We start from the raw sequence: 27,170 nt of genomic DNA on the forward strand, positions 1-27,170 counted from the left end.
ATGATATTTGAACGCACCTGCATACTCATAGAACCACTCTAAGCATCGTTTGCTGGAGAACCCTTCCTCTTCAGGTTTCATCCTAGTGGAGTCTTGTTTCCTGTACACGGTGCTGCAGAAAAAACAAAGAGATTCAACTAAATATATTAAATAATTTATGGAAAAGTCTTTTTTTTTTAAAAAGCAATCTACTTCTCAAAAATTGCTGCAGTCAGAAACAATACTGGAATATAACCATCTCAGGCTTCATCTCTATGATAACCTGGAGATAACGACACAATATTAAGAAATGATGTGGAAATGTCTTTAATATGCAATGATATTTCATTGGAAATGAATGTTCTAGTTTAATTAGAATTAAAACTGATCTTCGTTAACCTGCCCCACACTAAGCTTTGATCACATTTATCCCATGGACAACAATTTACCAAACCATTTAGTCCCGCTCTTTCATTAGAACTACTTGCTGCATCCACATCAGGAAATAGTTCAAGTTCCTGCATTCCTCTCTCCAACCCATCTTCTAGCTGCCTTGGTCCCACAATCTAAACTTATCCTAGAGCACAACTCCAAACATCCCCCACACAGCATTCAAAGGAGTATAAACAAACATATCTCGTCAATCACAGTTCCTTTTCAAATATATTAGTTTCTGCATTTGAAACACAGCAGTTGCCATGACCAAGGCATGATTTTTACCCTGGATTAGAGGGTTTCAGCTCCAAGGAATGTCGGAGTTTGAGCGGAGATTTAATAGAAGTACATCAAATTATGAGGCATAGATAGGGCAGACAGTCAGGTTCCCCCCCCCCCCCCCCCCCCCCCCCCCCCCGAGTAGAAATGTCCAACACTATGCAGTGAGAGCAAGAAAAAGTTTAACGGAGATGTGCAGAACATGTTTTTTCTGTTTTTGTTTTACTGAGAGTGGTGGGGGCCTGCGATGCAATACAATGCCAGGGGTGGTGGCGGAGGCAGATACAATATTGGCATTTACGAGGCTTTTAAATAGGCAGGTGGAAGTTCAAGGAATATGGATCATGTACTGGCAGATGCGATCAGTTTAACTTGGCATCATGTTCAGCGATAACGTTATAAGTGGAAGGACCCGTTAGTGTGCTATGTTCGATGATGAGGCATTCAGAGAAAACTTTCCTGATACTTTGTAACAGATAAATTATAGAATAGTACATGTAGAGCTACAAAGCTTCTGGAATGCCAGCAGTTCTCTTAAATTATTCCCCAATAAACTTGAAAGTAAATGATGATTTCCGAACAGTGCTGGTACAAGGACAACACAGGCTTTAAGACACGCATTGTAATTTCTGACTTACAATGGACCATGATTTAATTTGTGGAGAAGACAATTGGCAATAGACAGATTAGTCATTAGGATTAACATCCGATCAGGTTTAGTGTGTAGACATGTCAAAACCACATAAACACCCACAAATGGTATTAAGTATACCAATCCTGCAAGCTCACAATCAATCTTTTGCTAGAATCATATCACATAGTATATAAAAAAGCATTCAACTTGATGAAATTGAGGTTAAGTATTTCAACTAGTTTTATACTTTGAATTGGGAACATTCACCTTTCAGTCTTCACATAAAACCGAAAACATACCCATCGTGCCTGCTTTTTTTAGCTGTTAGATCATCTGCTACTGTGGGTCTCCTCTTTTTCCTGGGTGGCATTCCTTTGTTACAGCAGTCGGAAGGGCAACTGCAAGACCGACGATTTCCTGCAAAACAAGATGTAGAAAAGCAAATGACCACCAGACTGACCAATGCAAATTCAGGGCAACAGGAATATTTAAGCGCATACAATCTCCTGAGGAACATAATTACTTTCCAAACAGTTATTCTTTCACATATACACTGCATAGTACAGAGCAAAGAAAAACTCCAGCTGAAATAGAAATTTTGGCCTTTTCTTTCAGAATTAGTAGCTGTGATCTAACATCTACTTTTCTCCAGGTCATTAGCGAGATCTATGCATAAATTCTGCAATTATTCTTCCTTTACCCCATCCAACTGTTGACATAATTACTTACTATTGGGCTCTGCACTGATTATTGTGGAAACAACTTCCTAAACCCACGCCAACCCCCTCATTCAGCAAGTTCCCAATTCAGATTTTCAAGTCTAATGTCCTTGTATCAAGCATATTATTACATTGCTTTGCACAATGTTTCCACCAGGTGAAGTGCAACATTAGGACAATTCAATAACAATGAAGAGACTAGCCATCTATGAACATTGTCTTGTCCCATCATGGTGTCAATGAGAACACTTAGGGGCATACCTACCTTACTAAATATTATTGCACTCATTTTGCTCTCTGGTGAGTGGTTGTTGCATAATTCTTCAACAATTAAATTGATAAGAGGTAAAATTCACACTTCCATTGATAAAAAAAAACCCGAAGTTACATAGCAATCACTTACAGGTAGTTCTGCTATAACCCGCATCTTCATAACCTGTGTCTTCATTGAAAGAAGCAGAGGATGATGGTGGAAGGTTGTTTTTCAGGCTGAAGGCCTGTGACTAGTGGTGTGCCTCTGGGATCAGTGCTGGGCACATTGCTGTTTGTAGTTTATATCAATGATTTGGATGACAATGTGCAAGGCATGATTAATGGGTTGCAGGTGACACTAAAGTGGGTGATACATTTAAAAAAAAAAGTGAAGATGGATATCAAAAATTCCAGCAGGATCATGATTAGCTGGGCAAGTGGGCTGAGGAATGACTAATGGAGATGAATGCAGATGAGTGCAGTTTTGCATTTTGTGAAGTCAAACCAAGTCAGGACCTTTACAGTGAACGGTGGAGCCTTGGGAAGTATCATAAGGTTTCAGGGAATGCTGGTAGATAATTCCCTGAAAGTGGCAGCAGATGTAGGTGGTCAATAAGACTATTGGCACTTTGGCTGGAGTAACTCAGCAGGACAGGCAGCATCTTTGGAGAAAAGGAATAGGTGACGTTTCGGGTCAAGACCATTCTCCAGAGATGTTGCCTGACCCATTGAGTTACGGCAGCATTTTGTGTGTATCCCCGTTAATGACTGGCGCTCGGCTTTCGCCGGCACAGAGGGGTTTAACCGACAGCCACTGGATAAGGCGAGAGGTGCAGCTGACGATCACTGGGAACATCGGGGAACGGGTTCCTTGGGAGTTGGAGCAGAGTTGAGCTGAAGCCCACGCTGGCTGTAAGCCCGAGGCCACCACTGCTCCGGGCCGGTGTTCCGTCAGTCCAGGGTCACCCGGGACAGGGATGGGACACTCGGGACAGGACGGCAGTGAGACTCCGCTCACAAATCTGTCCCCTGGGGTCATACAGGAGAGGGGTGCGTGGTTCGCCGTTGTATAATAACGCTGTATAGCCCGGAGGGCAGCCAGAGTGAGAATGGAACCCATACACCCAGGCTGAGGGGGACTGGACCGTGATTCATTAGATTGTCACTGCTGAGATTTCTGCATGGACCAGTGGAGAAGGGAGAACTAGTGTCGCTAACTCCAGTAGCAATTCAACAGCGCTTGCAGTGCCGGAGACCCAGTTTGATCCTGACTACGGATGAAACGCAGGTCGGTATACACGCAGCAGCTCAGCTGCCGAGAATGTTTTTTCTCGAGTGACCTAATACCTGGGCATGCGCAGTCGGAATACCGAACTCCCTTATTGTTTTTAATAACATGATTTCCTTAAAAATGGAGTGCAACTATTCTGTTACAGCAGAACTACCTGAATGAGCTAATTTCCCCAAAGAAACTTGCAACAAGTAGTCATGGACCTACAATTTAAACATTGGTTACCATTTAGTGTTAAAAGATAGCCTTGATATTAAGCAATGAACAACATTTCATTAGTCATGGCAAGACACACCTTTCTAATAATACAATACATTTACTTTTAAGTTCTTCAAGGAAGGAAATTGATACCTTATCCAATCTTTCTCAATCACCCCATTAACCTATTCAATTACATCAAAATCATCATGTTAGAGCAGTGTAAAAATATAACTAGAAAGACAAACAGGCTAACATTGGGACAGATTCAGATACAGTAAGGCCAGCCAACTTTGCAAAAGATTTCCAGAGACTAGCGTCAAAAACGGGAGAGCTTGCCCACAAAGCTGTCAAGCAAAAGTTTGATACTGCTCACAGAATCATACCTCACAATGTCCTAAACTCCATCATAATCCCTGTGTATGGGCCGATATTAACCCGTCCCCACAAGGTCCTCCTGGCTTTAATTAATCACAGGCAAGGAAACAAGATTACTTCCTCCGGCTGATCAATCAGAAGTTCATGTTAAACATATAGAAGTAGTACTGGAAGTATCATGAGTATAGAAACTATTCTTGTTAAGGCATTCAGCAGCATAACTGTGACAAAATCATAATAGATCTAACTACCAGACAAAATGTGCAGCCAGTATCGAACGAATCAACAAGAGAGACAGTACATAATTCCCCGAAAAAGGCATTGCATGTAGATAGGAGGTTGAAGGCGGCTTAGTTCACTGAAGATTACACTCCATAATTAGCCACTCCTTCAGCAGAGATGTTCCAATATGGAAAAATACTAGGTACTTACTTACAATCCACAAAACAAACCACATCCAAACTGGTCCATATTCCTCTAACCTCTCCTATCCATGTACCTGTTCAAATGTCATTTAAATGTTTCATTTTTCAGTTCAGTTTAGATTAGAGATAACCGAGCAAACAGGCCCTTCGGCCCATCCTGGCCAGCACACTAACGCTATCCTACACAAGAAGATATAATTTACAATTATACCAAGCCAATTAGCCTACAAACCTGTATGTCTTTGGCGTGTGAAAGGTCAGGAAACCCACGCAGGTCACGGGAAGAACATGCAAACTCCATACAGACAGCACCCATCCCGTAGTCAGGTCTGGTGGTATAAGGCAGCAACTCCAGCTTTACGCCACTATGCTGCCCATGATGTTAAATGTCATTATTTTACCTACCTCAACTACTCAGTCTGGCAGCTTGTTCCATACACTCACCACACTGTGAGCGTATGTGTGTGTTGGGAGGGGGCAGGGGAAAAGAGATCCCCCTCAGCCTCCTGCGGGGTCCAAATAATACATTTCTAGCCAGTCCCCATAGCTCAGGCCCTGGTCTCCTGACAACATCCTTGTAAATCTTTTCTGCACTCTTTCCATCCAGGCTATAGTTAAGAGGGAGTTAGATGTGGCCCTTGTGGCTAAGGGGATCAGAGGGTATGGAGAGAAGGCAGGTACGGGATACATAGAAACATAGAAATTAGGTGCAGGAGTAGGCCATTCGGCCCTTCGAGCCTGCACCGCCATTCAATATGATCATGGCTGATCATCCAACTCAGTATCCCGTACCTGCCTTCTCTCCATAATACATACAGATACTGAGTTGGATGATCAGCCATGATCATATTAAATGGCGGTGCAGGCTCGAAGGGCCGAATGGCCTACTCCTGCACCTAATTTCTATGCTTCTATGACCCAACTCATATACTCAATTCCCAGACATTTCCACCTTGGGGAAAAGGTTCCGACTGTCTACCCTACCTATGCCTCTCATAATTTTATGTTCTTCTATCAAGTCTCCCCTTATCTTCCAACGTTCCAGAGAAAACCATCCAAGTCTATCCAACTTCTCCCTCTAATGGACACCCTCTAATACAGGCAACATTCTGAAAAACCTTTGCATTTTCTCCAAAGCCTCCACATCCTTCCTGCAATGGGGGCAGCCAGAACTGCACTCCAAATAAGCTACACGGACAGCAATCAACTCCTGTCACCAAATAGGACAAAGAAGAGGTAGTTCCCTTCTGTCATAAGACTTGGTTTTGCTGGATGTAGGTGCCAAAACCCTCTACCCAACTGCACAAACTCCAGATGTTTGTAAACATGAACAATCACAGCACACATTTTCACAGGCAATATCCATTGAATTTGTCCCACAACATGCAACTTAAATTCATGGATCAAGCAAAGATTGTATGTTAGCCAATATTACATTTACACCAGCTAAACCATACGCATGTTGTTGCAACAGCAGGTCAGCAAAATAAAAATCAAATCACACCTGATTGCTGGTCGTCTTGGCCAACGTCTTCTGTCAAGTTCTGAAATGAAAAGGTAAGAGAAGATGAATTGTACAAATTTATTGCATTTTGGAATATCATTCAATATTTGTAACAGCACTATTAATCTAAAAGCAGATGTTTCCATCCTCTATAAGCAACTACTTTCTCCTTCACTCCCACCCAAATGCCTCCAGATTTTTTCCAGAGCACAGTTAATTTCACCTAAACCTGGTAACCTGTTTTTAGAAATCCTTTAATTTGAAATGACAGCAGTTGATTAATACCAAGCCAGGAAGCAACTTAGAAACATCCAATACAGTGGCACAGCAGTAGAGCTGGGTTCGATCCCGACTACGGGTGCCGTCTGTACGGAATTTGTACATTCTCCCCATGACCTGTGTGGGTTTTCTCCAAGATCTTCGGTTTCCTCCCACACTCCAAAGACGTACAGGTTCGTAGGTTAATTGGCTTGATATGAATGTAAAATTGTCCCCAGTGTGTGTAAGGTAGTGTTAATGTGCGGGTATTGCTGGTCAGGGCAGACTAGGTGGGCTGAAGGGCCTGTTTTCGCGCAGTTTCTCTAAACAAACTAAAATACCAATCCAATAAGTTAAATCAAATTAAAAAAACATCCCATGCAGTGCAGATCTCACCCAAAATTGGTCATTATCACTAAATATTTGTTGAATATCAGCTAAATGGCTTTTACACTGTCCCACACCCAACCTAGAACAAGATGAACAGGAAGGACCAGGTGTAAGAAAGAACTGCAGATGCTGGTTTAAATCAAAGGTAGACACAAAATGCTGGAGTAACTCAGCGGGTCACTGGTAGGTTAAGACTGACTGAGAGGAGGTGTTCAGCGAAACGATCGCCGTGCCTGCGCTTGGTCTCGCAGGTGTAGAGAAGTTGACACCTGAAACAACGGATACAGTAGGTGAAGTTGAAGGAGGTGCAAGTGAACCTCTGCCTCACCTGGAAAGACTGTTTGGGTCCTTGGATGGAGTCGAGGGGAGAGGTAAAGGGACAGGTGTTGCATCTCCTGCAGTTGCAGGGGAAAGTACCTGGGGAGGGGGTTGTTTTGGTGGGAAGGGACGAGTTGAGCAGGGAGTTATGGAGGGAACGGAGTTTACACCCCAGCCGTATGAACATTGACTTCTTCAACTTCAGATAGCCCTTGCTTTCTCTCTCCATCCCCTTCCCAGTTCTCCCCACTAGTCTTACTGTCTCTGCCTAAATTCTATCTTTGTCCCGGCCCCTCCACTGACATCAGTCTGAAGAAGGATCTCGACCCGAAACGTCGCCCATTCCTTCTCTCCAGAGATGCTGCCTCACCTGCTGAGTTACTTCAGCATCTTGTGTCTACCTAGGAAGGACCAGGTGATCTTTAACTAGAAGAAAATTTATAGAAAGACAAATGGGGAACTGAAAACATTTTTAACGACATTATTTACCTTAAGTTTTTGAAATAGCCGCCAAAAATCACAGTAGCCAGATAAAGGATTTGGAGATGCAACTGCAGTGTATATAGACTACAAGCTGGAAATTTTAAAAGTAACCATCATCTTGCTGAATCATTGAACTAAGGTGTATATTTTGGCGACTATATATCAGCATCTACCAATTCACGTCCACTATAATTTCTTCATGTGCACTATATTTGCTGAACTCTGCCATGGTTACAAGACACATCTGCTGGCTAGTTTTCTCAGGCTGCATCTTGTTTGCCATTGTCGTGCCAACAAAACATGATGCGCATCAAATAGAAAATCTAGAATGCGCTTATACACTATGGTTCCTACCATTGTACAATACAAAAATTCAATCTGGAAAATTGATGACGCAAATGAAACTGAAAATTCATAATGAGCAAAGACTTTTGAAAGGTTAAATGTTGATGAATCTGTCTGAAACAAACGGATGATCAAAGATGACTCAAATAGTGTTTTCTGTACAGTAAAGGGAACTAATTTGAACTTTTACTGTATCAATCAGCACACATTAAAAACAATGCTAGACAGATATTTACAATACTTTTTAAACCTTCTTTAGATAATAGATATATTCAATCCACATGTTGTCAGGAATAAAGTCCTTCAATTCAAAATAAGAAAGCCACACTGGGATGCAGACGGATGGACACGAAATGATGCGACTCTCATCTCGCTATATCAACTGAAAGTAAACCCGTGGGAAAATCCCTCATGCACAAGATTAAACAAGTTAATTTAATTGTTGGCTGGAGACGGTGTGAGCCCAAGAGGGGCACATCGTTGCAAACTGTGGAACTGGTTAACAAACATTTAGTGCAGGAAGTGGGGGACGGGGTGGGAAACAGGGAAAAATTACCCAAAGTTGGAGAATTCAATGCTCATATGGCCGAGTTATAAACTATCCAAGCAAAATATGAGATGCTAGTCCTGCAATTCGCTTCAATCTGGCAATGAAGGCGGCCCAAGACAGAAAAGTCAGTAAGGGAATGGGGAGGGGAGTTAAAGTGGCTTGCAACCGGGACATCCAATAGACCTTGATGGACCGAGCACAAGTGATCAGCGAAATGATGCCGTCGAATGCTATTCAACTTGAATTGTCACTGTTTTAAATGGTTTTGCAATCTCTTGATTTGATATATACTTATAAGATATATTATATGCACACATCAGCCAAATTCCTCAGTCTTTCAAGGTTCTGTTTTGATCAGTTTATTTCCCTTTTTATGGTTCTCTATTGTTGCCCCCAAACTAAATCTGCCACCACACCCCCACCTTAATCTACACACTGCAAACCACACAATTGTTTTTCCTGCATCAGCGCCCAGGATGAGGTTTTCCCATACTAGATCATTGGATCTGTCCTCATTCTTCCCCTCTTCCATTATAGACGAGGCTCTCACTAGCGTCTCCTCGATATCCCGCAACTCTGCTCTTGCTCTTGCCCTTGTTCCCCCTCCCCCTATTCTTAACAAGAACAGAGTCCCTCTTGTCCTCACCTTCATCCCATTATCCATCGCATACAGCATATAATCCTCCAAAACATTTGACACCAATGGGATCCCACTACTGGCCACATCTTCCCATCTCCACCCCTTTCTGCATTCCGCAGAGACCGTTCCATCCGCAACTCACTGATCAACTCGTCCCTTCACACCCAAACCACCCCTTCCCCAGGTACTTTCCCCTGCAACCGCAGGAGATGCAACACATGTCCCTTTGCCTCCCCCCTCGACTACATCCAAGGACCCCGACAGTCATTTCAGGTGAGGCAGAGGTTCACTTGCACCTCCTCCAACCTCATTTACTGTACCCGCTGTTCCAGGTGTCAACTGTACATCGGCAAGACCGAGCACAGGCTGGGCGATCGTTTCATTGAACACCTCCGTTCAGTCCGATCATCCTACCAAATCTCCCGGTTGCTCAGCACTTTAACTCCCCCAAATCTGACCTTTCAGTACTGGGCCTCCTCCATTGTCAGAGTGAGGCCCAGCACAAATTGGAGGAACAGCACCTCATATTTCCCTTGGGAAGCTTACACCCCAGTGGTATGAACAGTGACTTCTCTAACTTCAAACAGCCCTTGCTTCCCCTCTCTCTCTCCATCCCCTCCCCAGTTCTCCCACCAATCTTACTGTCTCCGACTACATTCTATCTCTGTCCCGCCCACTCCCAACACCAGTTTGAAGAAGGCTCGACCCGAAACGTCACCCATTCCTTCTCTCCAGAGATGCTGCCTGTCCCGCTGAGTTACTCCAGCATTTTGGCCTATCTTCAATTGTTTTTCCTGTTCTCTATAATAGTCTACACAATTAATTAATTGATCTTTAAATCAATACAGACACAAATCTTGCTTTCAGAAATATGTAACCATAGCAATAAACCCCACACATTGGTCACTGTCAACTACACAAGCCATTCCACCCATTTCAGACTTTATCATTTATCAATCTGGTTGAAGAAATATTATGAATACAATTATCACTGACTCATGGAATTGCCGAATATATAACATCAGGAGCGTCAAGTGTTTTATTGTCATATGTACCGAAACGGAACAATGGAATTCTTATTTGCAGCAGCACCACTTGTTTGTAAACTCATTGCTCAATGGATAAGATAATAAACCAAAAAAAATCCCATCAATAAAAAAACATAATATAGTGCAAACCAAAACCGAAGTTTGTAGCACAATCATGGCAGTTCGTAGTTTAGTTAGAATTCGTAGCACCTAAAAAAAATCTACTTAACCAAATGCTGTCATTCAGCACAAGGGCTACAGTCCTTAAGGTTACAGTTCTTCAAATGCACATGCAAGTATATTTGTTTAAATATGACAACAGCTTCTGCTTCTATCACACGTTTTAGGCAAATATTTCAGAACCCTAACACAGCCGCGGAAGGAAAAAAAATACATTTCCTCATCTCCCCTCAACACCTTCAACCAAAGGCATTTAGAACTGTGCACTCTGTTTTTTGGACTTCTGTTTCAACCCAGCCTCCATTATTCCAAAAACAATGTTAGCTTATCACTTAGCTAATACTTATAAACTTCCTCTAAATCCTCCCTGGTGCAATCACATCCTGCCTGGTGACTAGAACTTCCCTGCTTTTGTATATCAGGCCATGAGCCAATAAAACCAGCCCATATTTTAAGCATTGATCGGTGTTGCTACATTTAAGGAAATCTGTACATGCACTCTGAGGTTCCACTGCTCCTCCGCATCACTCAATGTGTATACATCCATCAGCACTGCTCTCACCTCTCTCCCCTCCCCTCCCCCCCCGCTCTGATTTATTCTGTGAATTGTCTTTTTGAATTAATTTCAATGATATCTCCATCAAAAATGAACCATCCCCTTTTCCTTTTTTTATACAATGGTGTGACGGTGGCAGGCATCCAATCATTTGCCAATATGCTGGTACTCCGGTAGCCAAAGAAATTGAAAAATAATATTCAGAGCTGTGACAATTTCTTCCATTGCTTCTTTTGACAACTTGAAATACTCATCTAGCCCGGCAATTAATCCACTTTCATAAGATGCCAAACTCCTTAACACTTCAGGAGAATCACTCTGAACTGCCAAATATGAATAAAAATTAAGTTACCAGTTTGTTTAAGGTGTGGTAAATCTTGTGAATATTGGCCAGTGTAGACAGGTGAGAAGTTAATGGAAAATCTAGGAGAGAGGGAAAAAAAAAGTTTAAAATTAACAATGGTTCATAGATCATAGAACAGCACCGCACAGAAACAGGGCGTTTGGCCCACAATATCTGTGCCCAAAATAATGCCAAGATAAACTAATCCCATCTGCCTGCACAGGCCTCCTATCCCTCCATTCCCTGGATATCGCTGTAGTCCCGAGGTCTCTGGACTGGTAGTGGTAAACATTGAAAGATAAGTCATAACATGTCCCCAATTGAATGATTGAAGAATGTGATTTATTTTTAAACAGAACAGATTTGGAAAAAATTAAATCGATTCACAAGAATACACATCAGAAAATTGGAACAAGAATAAGCATCTGGCCTCTGAAGCTGCCTTGCCAGTCAATATGATCATGGCTGATCTATGCCCAAATTCCTCTTCTACACAAGTTCCACATAACATTCACTTCCCAAACTTTGAAGCATTTATCCACCACCTCCTTAAATGTCTCTACTGATCCAGGATCCAAAACCATCTGGATTACAGAATTCTAGAGATTCACTAATCTTGATGAGAAGTTGTTTTCCTTTGCACTTCAGTTTTAACTCACTGCCCCCTATGTAACTATGTTCTCTCGTTCAATGTTCTCCCTTAACTAGTGAAAACATCTCAACATCAACCTTACCAAATCCCTCAGCATCTTCAAAAAGATCACCCAACTTCTAAAATTCCAAAGAATAAAGTCAACCATTTTTAGCCATTTGTGATAGGACAAGACTCTCATCTAATGAGAATTAACCTAGTGACTCTTTTCTGGACTGCCTCCTAGCCTCTTAAAGTAAGAGGACCAAGGTACTGCCTCACCAACACTTTGGGTGAAATATTAAAGCAATTTACAAAGATAAATAATAAAAAAGAACATCTATATCCCACACATAGCCTAGAAATCTGAAATTCTGCATGTAATTAATGTCTAAAATAAGGATGTGTACTTGATGAAATTAAAATTAGGTTCCTATTCAACTATGTACAATAATGAGATTTCTTTTTCAGATACTAAATATTTGGGTCGATCCAAGCCAGATTATTTTTGGTCAACCAGACCCATGAAGAGAAGCTGGACATTTGTGCTGCAAGTTTCTGTGGGTGAACAACCACAACTTAAACCAGTTAGGTGAATATATTCTGGGGAAAGAAACAAGTTTAGAGAGATATCAAATAAATTCCTTGATTACTATTAATGATGACCAAGGCATTTTTGTTTGGATGCTTCAGGTGGAACAGGGAAAAAGTTTCCTTATTAATTTATCTCTGGCTAAAGTTCAAAGACAAAACATAATTGCCTTCCTGGGGTCTCATCCGGCATTGTGTCAACACAGGAAGGCTTGTAATCTCCATTTAAATTTGATGAATTTGGACAGTCCAATATGCAACATTGATTTGAGAATGGCAAAGAACAAAAATTCTGATTGACTGCAAACCTCTCGTCTGGGATGACTGTATAACAGCTCATAAAGTAGCCATTGAAACACTAGTTTAAACGCTACGAGATTTTAGAAACCGTAATAAAATTAATAGGAAGTGTTACTTTAGTGCGAACTGGAGAGTTTCATCAAATACTACTAGCAATTCAGAGGTATTAAAGCAGATGAATTGTAAGCTTGTTTTAAAGCATCATATATTTGGGAAAATGTTGAAGGATTACACTTTAAAATCAATTTGCAGCTGCATTTGACAAGTAATCCATCAGCAAGAGAGTCTGCTTTGAATTTACTCAAATTCGGAAAGGGAGAAATTAAACACCAGAGACTCAACAGGAATTATTTAGTTTTGGGTATATGGCATGGGAACAGGCCCTTTGGCTACCAAGTCTATGCCGATCATCAATAACATGTTCACACTAGTTCTGTTATTCCACTTTCTCATACATTCCCTACACACGATAGGCAATTTACAGACGCCAATTAACCTACAAACTTGCACGTCTTTGAGATGTGGGAGGGACCTGTTGGAAACCCACACAGTCACAGGGAGAATGTGCAAACTCTGCACAGACAGCACCCGAGGTTAGGATCGAACCTGGGTCTCTGGCACTGTGAGGCAGCAGCTCTAGCAACTGCGCGACCATGCTGCCCATGATTTTGATGAAAAGCCTGGGTGGAATTGTTACATCACTTCATGATCTGATGCAAGCTGATTTCCCAAAATCCTCACTTAACACTATTTGATTTAACAATGGCTGTATGATAGATCAATATTAGCACTAAAAAATATATAAGATTGTGCCATCCATGAATAAACACTTCTTTCAAGGCTTCCCACAAAACAAATCTATGGACAGACATTGATCAGCTGCACATATCTCACACCAACTAGCTGTGGTCTTTTATAATCTTTAACTGAAAGAAGCTCCACCATGCAACGCAGTAATTTGGATCCATCAAAACGATGCAATTGCACAAATTATCAGTTCAAAACTTACTAACACATAAAATTGAGAATACAACAGTGACTGGCAACACCGTTAGGGAAAATGTCTTCATTCTACAGATAACAATGATCACATCTGATTCACCTTTTCAATTCAAGCAGTTTCATTTGCCGACTCAACTTAGTTTTGCTATATGCATTTAATGAGGCAGAAGGATATATATATATTATTACAGTGGATTCAAGAGAAAAGAAAACATTCAACACTGAAATCAAGTTGAAATCAACATTGATATTTACAAGGATGTTGCTGGGACTTGAGGGCCTATAGGAAAGAGTGGGGGTAGGCTGGAACTTTTCTCCTTGGAGCACAGGATAAACAGGTGATCTTGTAGACGGTGTACAAGATAATGAGATAATAAAAAAAGGTAGATGCACAGATTCTTTTACGCACAGTAGGAGAACTAAGAACCCGAGGACAGAGGTTTAAGGCAAGTGGGGGAAGATTTATGAAAAATATTCAATATATGAAAAATATATACATTTATATTCCTTGTGCATGTTTTCATTGGTAACTTTAGTTAAGCTACACAATTTTAACCCTCTAATATTAATGGAACAAGTTAAACTTTTTAATTTATAAAGAGTGTTATAAAACCCAATTGAATGGAAATAAATGCAAATCATAATTGCCAGCATGTTAACCCACGCAATGTCAGGTGTGGTATCTAGGGTAAAATTTATTTCTAAATTCTGACCCCAAGCATTCAAGGACAATATGCATTTCTCTTCCTAATTACGTTACTTGCCAGGTGGCATTTTTTGTCATCCATATGCAGAGCACCCAAACCCCTCTACACTCTCATTAGCAGTCTCGCTCCATTTAAATCTGAATTTACATTTCTCCTACCCACGTGTACATGACCTCAGACTTAGATCCATTTGCCAAGTTTTAAGTCATCCATCCCACTTGGCAGAATTCAAATATTTTCATTGGAGCTGGTCCTCCCATCTATTTTCTTGTCACCAGCACACTTGGATTTCTTACATGAAAACAGTAAATAACTGAGGGCCTGCGATTAGTGATGCCATTGCAGGTCAAACAATAAAAGGCCCATTTATTCAGACCGTCATCTACGTAATAAGTGATTAATCCACATTAGCACATCTTTCTCCCAACAACACGTCTTATCTTGTGCACCAGCCTTTTTTTTTACAGAACCTTGTCAAATGCTTCTGCAAACTCAAATTCTCTCATCTGCACACCCCCTCCGTAAATATTGCTTGTTATACCCTGAAAATACTCAAGCAAATTGAATCAAACATTTTAAACTGGGTTTGATTGCATTAGTTATTCTAAACTAAATACCTTTTGTTCTTCTTGACTATAGACTTCCCAACAACAAATTCTAAGCTTACTTGCCCTTTGAACAAGTTATTCCCTCTTAATTGAAACCAACCTTCCTGTTGTCTTTGAGGGGTTTGCAGTGTCTTCCACTGTGTCCACCGATGCACAGTCACCTACTTATCTGCCATTTGCTCATCTCCAGTTATTAATTCCTTTGTCTCACACCATAGCGGTCCCATACTTAGCTGTACTCTTTTTTTATATATCCATAAAGGTTCTTGCTATTTTAATATTATTTGCTCATTTACTATCAATTTTCTTCATTTGCTTTTTAGCTGGTCGACCACTAGTTTTTGTCTTGACCTTTGTTAACTAACCATGGACAATTCCCGGATTTGCAGAAGGACACACTTCTGCTGAGCATTAAGAAATGTAATTAGATATCTGCCATTGCTCATGCAATGACTTTTATTTTATTTTCCCAGTCTACGCTAGAAAACATTCCTGTGATATATTGTCAACAAATATTACAAATTTATGATGATTGTATACTTTAAAACATTCAATTGTTTGAATTAACCAAATTAAAAGCTACAAGGGAAACCAAGAAGCAATTTTGAGTTGGGCCAAAGGGCTTGTTTCTGCACTGTATCACTCTATGACTATGTATCCACAATGCGCTATTTTAGGCTAAATAAAATATAGCATATCTATATAATACTAAAAGTGTTCCTATTGTTTGAGTTTGTGCCCACGATATGTCTCTGTGTCAATCTGGTTTTCCTATCTTCTTCCAAACGCTAGGCCAGTCTTCCCATTTTCACACATCCTACTCACATTTTCCCCGTGGTGGCAATAAACATCTTCCCGTCGCTTTCCCACCTATATTTCCAAAGTTATTAATCCTGGAAATTTAAAAAACAGCCCGTTTTCTTCAAACTCACCCACATTGGAAAAAAAATAAATCAGAGTGACGTCACAATGCACTCGCAAGGCAGGACGAGACACTCTGGGAGGGAGGGGCACTCCACGCTCACGGTGAACGTGGAGCAGCAGCGGCTGCTGCCGCCCGACGCCGCCCAGTACCTGGTGGAGAGGGTGGTGCCGCAGGCCAAGCCCGGGGACTAGGCCTGGACTGGAGCCGAGCCTGGTGCTGGAGTGAGGGCCGAGCCCGGGGCTTGGGATGGGGCTGAGACCGGGACGAGCCTGGGTCAGGGATGAGCACGAAGATGAAGTCGGGCCCTAAACTGGATAGACCCTGGGGAGGTGAGGAGGGAGAGTGGGAGGATTGAGGGAGAGGAGGGGGTAGGGAGAGGAGTTGCCACGTCTACACCCTCTCTCGCCACCTTCATCACTACCCTCCCTCCCAATCTCTACCCCTCCCAATATACCCCCCTCCCTCTCTACCCCCCTCTCCCCTCCCCCTCTCTACCCCCCCCCCCATCCTTCTCTACCTCCCTCCTTCTACCCCCCTCCCTCTCTAGGGACCTCCCTCCTTCTACCCCCCTCCCAATCCCTGGGATTGAAGAGGGAGGGCGAAGGAGGAGGGGGAAGTGCTGGGGGATGAGGAGAAATGAACCGCGCCTGCGCAGTTGGGGGCTATGCGTGAGTGGTGCAAAATTGCGCTGGGGGAACGGGTGAGTGGTGGAATCTTGCGTAGGGGGAGCAGACCCAACGGGTCTGCACTTGGTCTAGTATATACTAAAGTTATAGATGGAAATATATCAGAAGACACTGGCCTGTTGGGCAGGCAACATTATCTTAAATTGCACTTTTGTTGGGTTTCTGGTTTTGGTAAAATCCACTTGTCTTTAGGAAATTACAGAAATGTAGAGAAAATAATTCCTACATGCAAACTACCTCGAATCGTATAATAATCAGCTTCAATTACTATTTCAATTGAAAAGTAAACTGATTTCCACTTTGAAAATAAAAAGATTTGCAATTTCCTGCCTGCATTACAGCTAATTAGGTCTAACAAATTCTATTTGCACAGCCAAAATTCAAATGCCTCAACTGTGTCTATTACATTTCCCCCAACCTCTCCTACCATAAATAAATCCTGATGGAAGAGAAGAACAGAAGGATTTGGAATAAATCTTAGATATGTTTCCACATTTAAAAATACCAAGTGTGCAAAAACACTAATGACTGATGAACTGTATTTCAAACAGTTCAGTCCCTAGAAATGCTGCATGGTAATTCTGGACTGCACTTTGCGAAGGATTTTTTGTAAAACAGGAAACCAGCCAGCCTTTTTTCTCATCGCAAGATACCACAATCAGTCTTTGTTTTAGTATGGTACTGGGTAAGGAAAAAAGTCCCACACACAAAACTTGGCAAGAAAAACATGTGCCAGGCAACAGCGATCCTTGCCCTGTGAATGCTTCTCATATCTGGATTACCTAAAGATCTAGATTAAAAAGTATTGCAAATAAGTATTTAATTAATAGTATTTTCAATAAATAGATATATAGGCATGCAAAAGTGAAAGCATTAGGAAACCTTGCAGACTGAAATAGGAGAAAGGAAATAGCGGAAAACAGAAATCTTCAAGAAATATTGAAGAACAATATATCTAAAGGAAATTAGTTGTAAAAACAAAAACTAGCAGTAGTACAAAGATTAGTGAGATTATTGGATTGCAAGCAAATAAACACCCAGATCTTGATGACTGGAATTGCAAGGATTCCAAAGGAATGATATTGAGATAGCAGATGCACTGGCTGTCATCTTCAAGAAAATCTATATTTCCGGAAGGTTTTCCAAAGAGCCGAAGATACCATACATAATTATACTTTTTTTTTTTTAAACTGAGAAAACAGGGAATGACAGACCAGTTAACCCGACTTAAGTAATACGAAAAATGCAAAAATCTATTATTGAGGATGCGGAACAGGGCAAAGCAGCTGTTAAGGAGGACTTTCTGAAGATCTTTGAGAACAAGTCTCAAATTACATCACATTCCTATTAAAAGTCGGATCTTGGATGTGTGTGTGTGTTTGATCGTGTGTGTGTTTGTTCGCGTATAATCAGATCTTCTCGAAAAAACAACGCGATAACAGTAAAGTGTTTACATGTTCCGGTAGAAAATGTTCAAAAACTGGAAAAAATTGCTGTCTTCTTGCTTGCGCTGGAAATGACGTCACCCCCCCCGACCCCCCCCCCCCCCCCCCACTTGGGCCTTGCCTGGAACCGGGAGCGAGGAAGTATTGCGTTCGGGAACCAGCCCTCCTCTGTGATAACGTACCCCCCAAACTCTAACCCCTCCCTCTCTGCATTCCCCCGCTCCCTCTGCCCCCCACGCCTTCCGTGGGGGCGACGGGTAGGGGCCGGGTGCGTTGGAGGAGCAGGCCCAACAGGCCTGCACTTGGTCCAGTTATTTAATAAAATAAGAGTTGGGTAATATGCTGCCGTGGATTGAGATGGGGTGGAAAAATCAGATCATTTTCAGGTTAGGATGTAAATCAGATCATTTTTGGGTTAGTGGGATGCTGCAGGAATCAGTGCTGGGACACGTCTTCACAATCTACAACAATGATTTAGATGCAGTGAACAAAATTTGCTGATAATACGAACCAAAGGGAGAAAGTAGTGAGAAAAATGCCACGTACGTTAATGGGCAAATACATAACAAATGAAACAAAAGTGAAGTTGTACATTAGGATTGTAAAAAAATAGAAAAAGTACATTTTTAAAAATAAGATTGACAATCGTAGGTCTGGGGGGGAATCAGACAGATCAAAGAGTTTCTTTGCACACATATTAGTGAAAACTAAGAGGCAGTTCTAGTAAGCAATTGGAAGCACATTGGTCTTGATTGCAAAATGGTTTGGATACAAGACTAAAGACATCTTACTGCAATTACATAAGACTCGCAGAGACTCCATTTTGAATAGTATGTACTGGTTTTGTAGAATCATAGAGTACAGAAACCTGCCTTTTAGCCTATCGAGTCCACACTGACATACAAATTACCTTTTTTTTTTAAATCCAAGTCACTGTGCTGCTCAGAAGCAGCTGTATAAGCTATGTCATTGTGCCGTTTTGTATCATAATCCAAAGTTGGACATACTTGTCATTGGAGGAGTGCAATAAAAGTTCATGAAATTGATTCCTAGGATTGTGAATTGTCCCAGGAGGAGAGTGATTAAACAGACTAGGCTTAACTCGATCTTCAAGCACATTCAGGGATGTTGAAATCAAGTGGAAAAAGTGGATTTAATGTACAAGATCAAATTTAATATTACTGAATACAAAGGATGATTGAATGGCAAAATGACCTACCCTGACCAAAGCAGGCACATTTCCTGGAAAGTATTTTGTTTCAAGTTAGACGAATGTGAGGCAATCTCCTTGACATACAAAATTAAAATGGGGCTTATAAAGTTACATGAAGGATGCAGAAGCAACTCAGCAGGACAGGCAGCATCTCTGGAAAGAAGGAATGGGTGACGTTTCGGGTCGAGACTCTTCTTCAGACCAATGATCTTACGGAGTGGTAGAGAGAGCAGAAAGGATCAAACTGCCTATTAATGCTTCTATTTCTAATAAGAAAAATGACCAATCCTCAAAATGGAGTTTTCAGAAAAGGTACAACACAGCAGTACATAAAACATTCTTAAAATTATACAAAAAATTACCAATAAAAAAACCAGGTACATAAATCCAAGTAGTGGGAGAACAAAGAGGGAGATTGAACTTTATTGCCTTCCATTACATTGAGGAACGTGGAATCCACTGTAATGGATGTTTATGTTAACTTTTATATGGTTGTGTGTCTTGTTGCTTTTCACTTAGTAGGGTTGTATGGCAACTTAAATTTCACTGTACCTTAATTGGTACATGTGACAATAAACTGACCTTGAAACCATAGTCAGGAAATTGTGTTAGGTAAACTTTTGGGACTGAAGGCAGATAAATCCCCAGGGCCTGATGGTCTGCATCCCAGAGTACTCAAGGAGGTGGCCCGAGAAATTGTGGATGCATTGGTGATCATTTTCCAATGTTCTCTCGACTCTGGATCAATTCCTGTGGACTGGAGGATAGCAAATGTAAACCCACTTTTTAAAAAGGGAGGGAGAAAGAAAAGCGGGGAATTACAGACCAGTTAGTCTAACATCGGTAGTGGGGAAAATGCTAGTCAGTTATTAAAGATGGGATAGCAGCACATTTGGAAAGTGGTGAAATCATTGGACAAAGTCAGCATGAATTTATGAAAGGTAAATCATGTCTGACGAATCTTATAGAATTTTTTGAGGATGTAACTGGTAGAGTGGATAAGGGAGAACCAGTGGATATGTTATATCTGGACTTTCAGAAGGCTTTCGACAAGGTCTCACATAAAAGAGTAGTATACAAACTTAAAGCACACGGTATTGGGGGTTCAATATTGATGGGGATAGAGAACTGGCTGGCAGACAGGAAGCAAAGAGTAGGAGTAAATGGGTCCTTTTCAGAAGGGCAGGCAGTGACTAATGGGGTACCACAAGGCTCGGTGCTGGGACACCAGCTATTTATAATATATATTAATGATCTGAACGAGGGAATTGAATGCAACATCTCCAAGTTTGCGGATGACACGAAGCTGGGGAGCAGTGTTAGCTGTGAGGAGGATGCTAGGAGGCTGCAAGGTGACTTGGATAGGTTGGGTGAGTGGGCAAATGCATGGCAGATGCAGTATAATGTGGATAAATGTGAGGTTATCCACTTTGGTGTAAAAAACAGGAAAGTAGACTATTATCTGAATGGTGGCAGATTAGGAAAAGGGGAGATGCAACGAGACCTGGGTGTCATGGTACACCAGTCATTGAAAGTGGGCATGCAGGTGCAGCAGGCAGTGAAGAAAGCAAATGATATGTTAGCATTCATAGCAAGAGGATTTGAGTATAGGAGCAGGGAGGTTCTACTGCAGTTGTACAGGGTCTTGGTGAGACCACACCTGGAGTATTGCATACAGTTTTGATCTCATAATCTGAGGAAATACATTTTTGCCATGGAGGGAGTGCAGAGAAGGTTCACCAGACTGATTCCTAGGATATCAGGACTTTCATATGAAGAAAGACTGGATAGACTTGGATTGTACTCGCTAGAATCTAGAAGACTGAGGGGGGGATCTTATAGAAACTTACAAAATTCTTAAGGGGTTGGACAGGCTAGATGCAGGAAGCTTGTTCCCGATGTTGGGGTCACAGTTTAAGGATAAGGGGGAAGTCTTTTAGGACTGAGATGAGAAAAACTTTTTTCACACAGAGAGTGGTGAATCTGTGGAATTCTCTGCCACAGAAGGTTGTTGAGGCCAGTTTATTGGCTATATTTAAGAGGGAGTTAGATGTGGCCCTTGTGTCTAAAGGGATCAGGGGGTTATGGAGAGAAGGCAGGTACAGGATACTGAGTTGGATGATCAGCCATGATCATATTGAATGGCGGTGCAGGCTCGAAGGGCCGAATGGCCTACTCCTGCACCTATTTTCTATGTTTCTATGAGAGGGGATCTTATAGAAACATAGAAACTTCTGAGGGGATTGGACAGGCTAGATGCAGGAAACATGTTCCTGATGTTGGGGGGAGTCCAGAACCAGTGGTCACCGTTTAAGAATATGGTGTAGGCCATTTTATACTGAGATGAGGAAAAACTTTTTCACCCAGAGAGTTGTGAATCTGTGGAATTCTCTGCCACAGAAGGCCAATTCACTGGATGTTTTCAAGAGAGAGTTAGATTTAGCTCTTCGGGATAACTGAAACAAGGGATATTGGGAAAAAGCAGGAACGGGGTACTGATTTTGGATGATCAGCCATGATCACATTGAATGGCGGTGCTGGCTCAAAGGGCCAAATGGTCTACTCCTGCACTTATTTTCTATGTTTCTATGTGATGGAGACTGTGAGATCAAGAAAGGGGTGGGAGGTGTCGGAGATGGTCCATGTAAATTTGAATGCAGGATGGAAATTGGTGGCGAAGTTGAAGAAGTCCATGAGTTCTGCATGGGTGCAGGAGGTAGCACCAATGCAGTCATCAATGTAATGGAGATAGAGTTCGGGGATAAGGTCAGTGTACGCCAACGGGGATTGTGTCCAGGGAGGAAGTGGGAGGATTCGAAGGAGAAGTTGTTATGGGTGAGGACCAGCACTGCCAGGTGGAGTAGAATGTTAGAGGAAAATTGGATGGTTCTTTAGTTGAGGAAGTAACAGAGGGTTTTAATGCCTTCCTGGTGGGAAATGGAGATGTAGAGTGACTGAACGTCCATAGTAAAGATGAGGGGGTGGGGGCTCAGAAAGTGGAAGGTGGGTCGGGAGAGATTGGACAGGTACGTGGAAATCATTTCAATGGTACAGGAGCAGGCAGAATCAATGGGTCTGCCAGGACAGTTGTGTTTATGGATTTTGGGGAGAAGGTAAAACCGGGTTGAGCGGGGTTGGGAAACAATAAATTTGGAGGCCGTGGAAGGCAGATAGTGTGAAGTGATGAAATCTGAAATTGTCTGTGAGATTATGGCCTGGTGCTCATCTGTGGTGTTTCTGGCTATCATTTGGTAAGCTATGTCTCCTAACCAGCTTTCTCCTGCCCTAGTACAATCAGTCTGAGAACAAGTCCCTATCCATGTTCTCCAGGCCTGACCTGCTGAGATACTCCAGCACTGGTCTTTCTTCAAAATGGCAGGTATTTCTGGGAATAATACAAAAGGTGCAGGATCAGTTCATTCCAAAGGGGAAGAAAGATTCCAAGGGGAATAAGTGGCGACTGGCTGACAAGGGACGCCAGGGACAATATAAAAATAAAAGAGAAGAACAACCTAGCAAAGATGAGCAGGAAGGAAGAGGATTAGGTAATGATTAAAGAGCAACAGAAGATAACTAAAAAGGCAAAATAGGGAGAAAAGATGAGGTACGAAGGGTAAGCTAGCTAAGAATATAAAGGAAGAAAGTAAAAGCTTCTTTAGGTATGTGAAGAGGAAAAAATTAGTTAAGACCAAAGTTGGACCCTTGAAGAATGAAAAAAGTGAATTTATTATAGGGAACAAGGAAATGGCAGATGAGTTGAATAAGTACTTTGGATTCATCTTCACTAAGGAGGGCACAAACAATCTTCCTGATGTACTAGTGGCCAGAGGATCGGGGGTGACAAAGGAACTGAACGAAATCCACATTAGGCAGGAAATAGTGTTGGGTAGACTGATGAGACTGAAGGCTGATAAATCCCCAGGGCTGATGGTCTGCATCCCAGAGTACTCAAGGAGGTGGCCCGAGAAATCGTGGATGCATTGGTGATCATTTTCCAATGTTCTCTCGACTCTGGTTCAATTCCTGTGGACTGGAGGATAACAAATGTAAACCCATTTTTTAAAAAGGGAGGGGGAGAGAAAACGGGGAATAACAGACCAGTTAGTCTAACATCGGTAGCGGGGGAAATGCTAGATTCAGTTATTAAAGATGGGATAGCAGCACATTTGGAAAGTGGTGTAATCATTGGAGAAAGTCAGCATGGATTTATGAAAGATAAATCATGTCTGACGAATCTTATAGAAATTTTCGAGGATGTAACTAGTATAGGGTGATTTCACGAAAGGTCACTGGGTCATAGGTCTTCACGCACGGAGCCACAAAATCCAACTGGGGTACATACGTCACTTCCGGTACATGTTATTGATGCTAGAAATGCGTACTTTCAAACCTGTTAAACATCGCGAAAACGGTTCGTTTTTGCGCTGTAAATAACTGTGCAAGTCCGGGTGACCGTGAGACACAGCTATCCTACTTTAGAGTTCCAAAGATTAAGAAAAATGAAGGTAAAGAGAAGAGAGAGCTGAAGGGAAAATAACAGTGGAAGTTGTTGGCCGTGCAGATATAAAGATAGAAAATATCGGGAATTATCGCGTTTGCTCACTTCATTTCATCAAAACTAAGGCATTATTGCGTGAAGACCTACGACCCAGTGACCTTTCGTGAAATCACCCTATAGTGGATAAGGGAGAATCAGTAGATGTGCTATATCTGGACTTTCAGAAGGACTTCGACAAGGTCCCACATAAGAGATTAGTATGCAAACTTAAAGCACACGGTATTGGGGGTTCAGTATTGATGTGGATAGAGAACTGGCTGGCAGACAGGAAGCAAAGAGTAGGAGTAAACAGGTCCTTTTCAGAATGGCAGGCATTGACTAGTGGGGTACCGCAAGGATCTGTGCTGGGACCACAGCTATTTACAATATATATTAATGATCTGGAGGAGGGAATTGAATGCAACATCTCCAAGTTTGCGGATGACACAAAGGTGGGGGGCAGTGTTAGCTGTGAGGAGGATGCTAGGAGGCTGCAAGGTGACTTGGATAGGTTGGGTGAGTGGGCAAATGCACGGCAGATGCAGTATAATGTGGATAAATGGGAGGTTATCCACTTTGGTGGCAAAAACAGGAAAGCAGACTATTATCTGAATGGTGGCCGATTAGGAAAAGAGGACATGCAACGAGACCTGGGTGTCATGGTACACCAGTCATTGAACGTGGACATGCAGGTACAGCAGGCAGTAAAGAAAGCGAATGGTATGTTGGCATTCATAGCAAGACGATTTGAGTATAGGAGCAGGGAGGTTCTACTGCAGTTGTACAGGGTCTTGGTGAGACCACACCTGGAGTATTGCGTACTGTTTTGGTCTCCTAATCTGAGGAAACACATTCTTGCCATAGAGGGAGTGCAGAGAAGGTTCACCAGACTGATTCCTGGGATGTCAGGATTTTCATATGAAGAAAGACTGGATAGACTCGGCTTGTACTCGCTAGAATTTAGAAGATTGAGGGGGGGATTTTATAGAAACTTACAAAATTCTTAAGGGGTTTGACAGGGTAGATGCAGGAAGATTGTTCCCGATGTTGGAGAAGTCCAGAACAAGAGGTCACAGTTTAAGGATAAAGGGGAAATCTTTTAGGACTGAGCTGAGAAAAACATTTTTTACACAGTGGTGAATCTCTGGAATTCTCTGCCACAGAATGTAGTTGAGGCTAGTTCATTGGCTATATTTAAGAGGGAGTTAGATGTGGCCCTTGTGGCTAAAGGGATCAGGAAGTATGGAGAGAAGGCAGGTACAGGATACTGAGTTGGATGATCAGCCATGATCATATTGAATGGCGGTGCAGGCTCGAAGGGCCGAATGGCCTACTCGTCCACCTATTTTCTATGTTTCTATGAGAAGGGATCTTATAGAAACATAGAACAGTCCGAGGGATTGGACAGGCTAGATGCAGGAAACATGTTCCTGATGTTGGGGGAGTCCAGAACCAGGGGTCACATTTTAAGAATATGGTGTAGGCCATTTTATACTGAGATGAGAAAAAACATTTTCACCCAGTTGTGAATCTGTGGAATTCTCTGCCACAGAAGGCAGTGGAGGCCAATTCACTGGATGTTTTCAAGAGAGATTTAGATTTGGCTCTTAAGGCTAACTGAAACAAGGGATATGGGGAAAAAACAGGAACGGGGTACTGATTGGTCAGCATCCCAGGGTACTTAAGGAAGTGGCTCTAGAAATCGTGGACGCAATCGTGGATAATAATTTTCCAATGTTCTATAGATTCAAGATCAGTTCCTGTAGATTGGAGGGTAGCTAATGTTATCCCACTTTTTAAGAAAGGCTGGAGAGAGAAAACAGGGAATTATAGACCAGTTAGCCTGACATCGGTGGTGGGGAAGATACTGGAGTCAATTATAAAAGATGAAATAGTGGCACATTTGGATCGCAGTAACAGGATTGGTCCGAGTCAGCATGGATTTATGAAGTTGTAACTAGGAAAATGGACAAGGGAGAGCCAGTGGATGTAGTGTACCTGGACTTTCAGAAAGCATTTGATAAGGTCCCACATAGAAGATTAGTGGGCAAAATTAGGGCACATGGTATTGGGGGTAGGGTGCTGGCATGGATAGAAAATTGTTTGGTAGACAGGAAACAAAGAGTAGGGATTAATGGGTCCCTTTCAGAATGGCAGGCAGTGACTAGTGGGGTACCGTAAGGCTCAGTGCTGGGACCGCAGTTATTTACAATATACATCAACAATTTAGATGAAGGGATTCAAAGTAACATTAGCAAATTTGCAGATGACACAAAGCTGGGTGGCAGGTTGAACTGTGAGGAGGATGCTATGAGAATGCAGGGTGACTTGGACAAGTAGGGTGAGTGGGCAGATGCATGGCAGTTGCAGTTTAATGTGGATAAATGTGAGGTTAGCCACTTTGGTAGCAAAAACAGAAAGGCAGATTACTATCTAAATGGTGTCAAGTTGGGAAAAGGGGAAGTACAAGGGGATCTGGGGGTCCTTGTTCATCAGTCAAAGAAAGTAAGCATAGTTGAGTATAGGAGCAAAGAGGTCCTTCTGGAGTTGTATAGGGCCCTAGTGAGACCACACCTGGAGTATTGTGTGCAGTTTTGGTCCCTTAATTTGAGGAAGAACATTCTTGCTATTGAGGGAGTGCAGCGTTGGTTTACAAGGTTAATTCCCAGGATGGCGGGACTGTCATACGTTGAGAGAATGGAGCGGCTGGGCTTGTACACTCTGGAGTTTAGAAGGATGAGAGGGCGTCTTATTGAAACATATAAGATTATTAGGGGTTTGGATACGCTAGAGGCAGGAAACATGTTCCTGGTATTGGGAGAGTCCAGAATCAGGGGCCACAGTTTAAGAATAAGGGGTAAGCCATTCAGAATGGAGACGAGGAAACACTTTTTCTCACAGAGAGTTGTGAGTCTGTGGAATTCTCTGCCTCAGAGGGCTATGGAGGCCAGTTCTTGGATACTTTCAAAAGATAGCTAGTAAGGCTCTTAAAGACAGCGGAGTCAGGGGATTTGGGGAGAAGGCAGGAACGGGATACTGGGGATTATCAGCCATGATCAAATTGAATGGCCTAATGACCTACTCCTACACCTATTGTCTATAAAATGTAAGTTATTGTGTATAGATTGGAATCGTAAGTAATAATCAGTTATCGATGCTAATCATTTGAGAACCTATTCTTAGATTGTTCTATAATCCCACAAGGCTGTGCTGTCTCCTGTATGCATTTAATTTCACCTTGTGTTAAATCAGTAGGGCATGCAAGAGTCAGTACACAATTAAAACAAATGATACGGATCTGTATTGTCCAGAATGTTGAGTATTTAAAAATTCCATTTGA

The 27,170-nt window shown here is 42.0% G+C and overlaps 1 protein-coding gene across 3 annotated transcripts in view; it reads right to left on the reverse strand.

Moving 5' to 3' along the window:
• The window catches only part of dcun1d4 (DCN1, defective in cullin neddylation 1, domain containing 4 (S. cerevisiae)), a 66,776-nt gene that overhangs the window by 37,741 nt on the left and 1,865 nt on the right, over positions 1-27,170 (reverse strand). For 2 of the 3 annotated variants that reach the window (XM_055636409.1, XM_055636401.1), the window contains exons 2-5: positions 11,195-11,265; positions 6,095-6,134; positions 1,627-1,744; positions 18-112 (exon numbers count right to left, since the gene is read on the reverse strand). In XM_055636409.1, coding sequence (XP_055492384.1) covers positions 18-112; positions 1,627-1,744; positions 6,095-6,134; positions 11,195-11,265 — 324 coding nt within the window. The remainder of the gene's footprint in view (positions 1-17; positions 113-1,626; positions 1,745-6,094; positions 6,135-11,194; positions 11,266-27,170) is intronic. The other variant, XM_055636412.1, reaches the window with a different exon arrangement.

This window comes from Leucoraja erinacea, chromosome 1 (genome assembly GCF_028641065.1).
Source record: "Leucoraja erinacea ecotype New England chromosome 1, Leri_hhj_1, whole genome shotgun sequence".
NCBI lineage: Eukaryota > Metazoa > Chordata > Chondrichthyes > Rajiformes > Rajidae > Leucoraja > Leucoraja erinaceus.